This window comes from Papaver somniferum, chromosome 10, assembly GCF_003573695.1.
Source record: "Papaver somniferum cultivar HN1 chromosome 10, ASM357369v1, whole genome shotgun sequence".
Classification (NCBI taxonomy): Eukaryota; Viridiplantae; Streptophyta; class Magnoliopsida; order Ranunculales; family Papaveraceae; genus Papaver; species Papaver somniferum.
In genome coordinates, this window is record NC_039367.1 from 48,216,518 (window position 1) to 48,221,818 (window position 5,301).

The 5,301-nt window shown below is 37.2% G+C and overlaps 1 protein-coding gene across 1 annotated transcript; it reads right to left on the minus strand.

Annotated features, from left to right (window-relative positions):
- Positions 1-1,120: 1,120 nt before the first annotated feature.
- LOC113315604 (nucleolar transcription factor 1-like) lies at positions 1,121-4,665 on the minus strand. The gene is made up of 7 exons (XM_026563867.1): positions 4,276-4,665; positions 3,303-3,530; positions 2,597-2,725; positions 2,344-2,414; positions 1,689-2,237; positions 1,492-1,578; positions 1,121-1,337 (listed from the first exon to the last, which is right to left on the minus strand). The coding sequence occupies exons 1-7, from the start codon at positions 4,663-4,665 to the stop codon at positions 1,121-1,123; spliced, it is 1,671 nt and encodes a 556-aa protein (XP_026419652.1).
- Between the last annotated feature and the right edge of the window lie 636 nt (positions 4,666-5,301).

Here is a 5,301-nt window from a genome sequence, read left to right on the forward strand (position 1 = left end):
CTAAATAATTTGTTGCATGCCAGTATTATAGTATTATAATATGACACCTAAAGAAACATTTTAGACCTGGAAACAGATGTATCCATGACGTATGATACAGGTGTACATACTTGTACACACCTAAAGAAATCTGCAAACAAATAACAGAGCATGTATACAACTATGTACACACCTAAATGATATATATATATATATATATATATATATATGAGATTTTAGAGTTTTTTTTTGAGAAACTTACACATGCAGTAGGACTCATTATTTCGCATCTCATGTACTTTTGATCATCTGGATGTCGAAAGCTATCTGAGCAGTGCATTGCAACGTCGATGGACATAGAACTGCAGTACCTCTTGGTCCAGATACTTGTTGAACATCAATTCGCGAAGTACTTTTCCCACAATCAGAATCTCTTCCCTGACTGTTGGATCTTCGAGTCTTGTTGGTTCCCAAGCTACAGTGCTGCAGAATCATAAATGAAATGCTAACATGGTGTACATAGTTGTGCACATAATTTTTTTTCAATAAGATTCAATCATTTGTATAGTGCGAGGTATTGTTGTGTGAACTTACACCAGGCTTGTATAGTCGAAGAATTTTTGTATCCTTTTTTTGTCCTGTCCTAGTTCCATGGCTTGGTATAGTTCTGATTGACGAATATCTGGCAGTGGGAGAGAAGGATGATACTCATTTTCATTTCTCTTTTTTGGTGCATGATAGCCTGGTTCTGGTCCCACTTTGACCCCCTTTCCTTTTTGATCCACTTTCATCCTAACTTGTCTGTTTTTACCCTCGGCAGTGAAGTCATGAGGAAGTTTTTTCTTTGCAGCTCTCTTTGGTGGTGTCTTGGACAACTTTCCAGCCGCTTGTGTCCTCAATATCTCTGCTTCCTTCATCTTCCCATCTCTAGTATTTGCTGGTGGTGTCTTCTGCTCTTCTACTTATTGACTGCTAAAAAATGCATCTCCATGTTGTTGGATGAGCTGCAATGCTTCAGAAACGATCCTTTCTCGTACATCATCATTGGATAATGATCTTTGCGACGACTCTTCTTTTGGATCTTCTTGGCTCAACAATTTAAAGCTTGGACATTCATGGATCACGGTTGCCATCTTTTCCTTCACGTCAGATGGTGCCGTTCTGTAAAACCTTTTTCAAGCTTTATGAAAACACTTTCAGACAAGTTGTCTAGAAGGTCCTCAATTGATGTATAAGGATCAATCTGTTGATCTTCTCCATGAGTGAGTAAAAGCAACTCTTCTTCAACCGGAAACATGCCTTTAGGGTCAATTTCATCTGTTTGAGTGGCATCCTGGTTTCTTGATATGCAGCTGTCTCTGGCAGAGAAGTGCTGAAAAAATGCATTTTTTGTTAGGTTCTACAAAATTGTACATCTTTGTACACACACACACAGAAGAAATCACTAAGGTGTACATCTTGGTACACATATACAGAAAATGAAAATAAATGCGAGCTGAGATAATTTCATACCTAGGATTCTTAACAGCTCCAGACTCAACACCTTGCCTTGTTCCATCCTTGCCATCCTTCTCTTCATTTGTCTTTGACAGAGGAGTGCTAAAAGATTCAAGTTTAGAGAAAAGGTATGAGTTTTAGCATACTGGTGTACAACTATCTACATACATAAAAACAAATGACTGCCACATTTAATAAGACTGATTTTATACCTTCGCTTTTCAGATTGGCCACCCTCGTCATCACCACCTTTTCCACCCTCTTTTTCAGTGTCATCACCATGCATATCACCACCTTTGCCACCACCTTGCTCATCATCATCATGCATATCACCACCTTTGCCACCACCATTGTCCTCATCCTGCTCCTCATCACCACCTTTGCCACCACCATCCTCCTCATCCTGCTCCTCATCACCACCTTTACCACCACCATCCTCCTCCTCCTCATCACCCTCCTGCTCCTTATCACTGTCATCCACATCACCATATTTGCCACTTATATTACCTTTGTCACCTTCCTCATCATCATCATCATCACTGTCATCCACATCACCTTTGCCACTTTTCTCACCTTTCTCACCTTCCTCCTCCTCCTGCTCATCATCATCACGTTCATCCTCAGTTTTTAATTCTTTGTTAAATGAAATGATTTCTTGCAAGGAGTAAACAACTAAATCAACAACATCCTTATCCTTTTGCACATTCTTCAGATTAGCTGCATAAATTTTCTTGTTTTTTTTCTTCAATGAAGCTAACAAGCTTTTGATGTTTAACATGAAAGTCAGAAAGCTCTTCCAATGCTTCATCTCTTTGTTGTAGTGCTTTGTACAACTTTTCTTTCAGTACATCTCTGCTACTTTCTTGCCTATTTTTTCTGTACTCTTCGATAATCTGTTGATATTTATCACTCCAAGCTTTTACCCATCCGGGTTGCATCTGAAAACATGCCAAAGTATCAATATGGATAACAGGTGTACATCTTTTTACACATGTGTTACAGGTGTATATTGTTGTACACATGACAAAAAATTTTCACCATTTTGTAAACCTTATCAAGGTGTATATCTAATGTACACATCTAGGAAGAAATCACTATTGTAAGAAATTTATCGAGTTACCTTTTTCATAGCTTCACCAATGTCTTTCTCTATTGTATTGCTGATGTCACTTATCACCCACCTTAGAAACCTTGGGAAACCTTGTTCATTGCTTGGCGTCATGTTGTTGTTGTGTTCAACAAACCAATACTGCATTGAAAAACAAGTAAAAGAATTGGAAAATGTTAGGACCCAACAAATACAGTGAACCAAAGCATGTAAATTGGTACGACTTAAAACTGGTGTAAAACAATGTACACATGTAAACTCACCAACAGGTATACCATACAACTATTAACTCTAAGTGGTGTGGAAACATGTTTCCTAATGCTATCCATTAGATATTTATGTATATGAACTGGCCAGTTGGTTTTTTCATTCTTTCCAATGATTCAAAGTAGGGAGAAAATTGGCTCTTGGTAATCCCGCTTCCATTTGTTGTGGTAAAGAAAACAATGATGCACAGGTACATCGCAAACAACATTGCCAAGTCCTCAACATTTCTCTCAATCTCCATATACAGCTTTGGATTTAACTTCATTATACGCAATATTTCATTCTCCACATCTAGTTTCCCCAACTTAGATTGATCCTTCAGTTTCGAACGGTTTATTAGTGAACTGTATCTCTGCTCAGCTCTAGTTTTAGTACATTCTCCTTCCACAGGTTATGATGCCACCATTTTTAATTCAAAAATTAAGAAAAAATCTTCTGGCATACTTTCTACTTCCACAAACTTTTTCTCCTCGGCAGTATTGAAAACAGAGACATTATTCCCTGAATTATCATGGCGGAACTGGTTCACAATCTTGAAGATTGATTCGGTACTCTTGAACCACATATCTCTCTTATTCTCCTTTTTCTTTTCTAAGTTTTCCTCCTCTTTCATTTCAGCTTTCTTGTGAACAAAGACATCTAATATAGGCCAAAAAGGGCTCTCCTTTTGCTTCTCTAACTGAAATTCAGTGAACCAGACTTTGTTACGATCTTTTTCCTTACGTCTCTATCCTTCTCAAGGTACTTGTTCACAAACTCGTTGATTGCATTAAAACCTAATCTATAAGGTTTGTTTGTATTTACGAAAATAGACAAATGGAAATAAGAAAAGAGAAGCATAACACATGATACTCATACAAAAATGCTGGTGTACAAACCAGTACACTGGTACATAAATATAACAAGAGCAACAATAATTCCCATACAACATGCCATATATCACTATAACACCATGATGGTGTAAAAACCTGTACACTCCTACAGAAAAATCTTTAAAACAATCACAACATGCCTTGAATCACTGCAATATAATGCTTGTGTACAAATCTGTACACACAACTGAAATGAAACAACTCCATAACACATATAACATGCCATGAATCACATATAACATGTCATTAACCATAAAACCACTAACACACTCACATTACAGGACATGTAGGTGTACAAATCTGTACAGACCAGCAACAATTCTCACAAAAATTGGTAAAAAACACACATATCATGACATCAAACATTGCAACAACATAGCGGTGTAAAAATCTGTACACACCAGCAACAATTCTCACAAAAATTGCTCAAAAAATAGACAGAAATGGAAATAAAACACTGCAACAACATAACAGTGTACAGATCTGTACACATGTACAAGAAATCTCATAAAAATTGCTCAAAAACAGACAGAACTGGACTTGAATTTTTACCTTTTTTTCTCTTAACAGATGTTGAAGGCTTTGAAGACTTTGGAGGATTTGAAGTCTCTTTGGAGGATTTGAAGTCTTTGAAGTCTTTGATTTCTTCTTAGTTGGTGATGTATTTGAAGTTTCTGGTACTGAATCTGATGTTGAATCTTCTAATGATCTCTTCGATCTCGTTTTTGGTCCTGTTGATTTCCTAATTTCTTCTGCTGGAACTGATGGAGTTGGGGATGAAATTGGGGTTGAATCTTTTAATGCGGACTTTGACCTCGTCGTTGGTGATGCTGATTTTTGAATTTCTTCTACCGCAACAGATGGATTATCTTCTTCACTTGATGTTGAATCTTTCACTGTTGGTGTGTTTGTCTTTGAAGCTAATTTTTTTCCTTTCAACATGATGTTACTGATTGTTCAACCATCTAGTTTTTTTGATTAGTAAGATTTTAGGGTTTTAGTCTGTAAATTTTCTAGGGTTTTCTGCAAATTTTCTTCTGAATTTTTTTTGCTTTTTTTCTTCTGAAGTTTCTGATAAAGCAAAATGTTGCAGTTATTGAATTTGTCTGTTACGCCGCAGTTTTAATCAGTTTTTAATTCAAGGCTAACATGTCGCAACCACATTCATTGTGTCAGTTACAAAACTGATTCAATTCATTGCACGTGTGCTTTATTAAAAGCGTGCGAAGGGTAGCAGCGTCTTTATAGAATTCTTGGATTAAATTGTACCTAGTCAACTAGGTCTGGACTAAAGCGTACTATTATGGGCGGTTCCAAGACCTAATGGCACCAGACTCTCATGTGCTGATCATTCATCATAAAAGGAATGCTACCACAGGGACATGAAACCATGGTCATTACATCACCTCCTCTTGAGAGCAACCTCAGTTATGGCCACGTGATCAGGATTTCAGAGTTGATGTTTCTGCGACTGACAGAAACAAGATGACAATGCAAGCACCACGCTCATGTACCAATCAAGGGGTCCTGATCTCAAATGTATCAATGACATTAAAATCCTCCATCAACCGTTCAAGA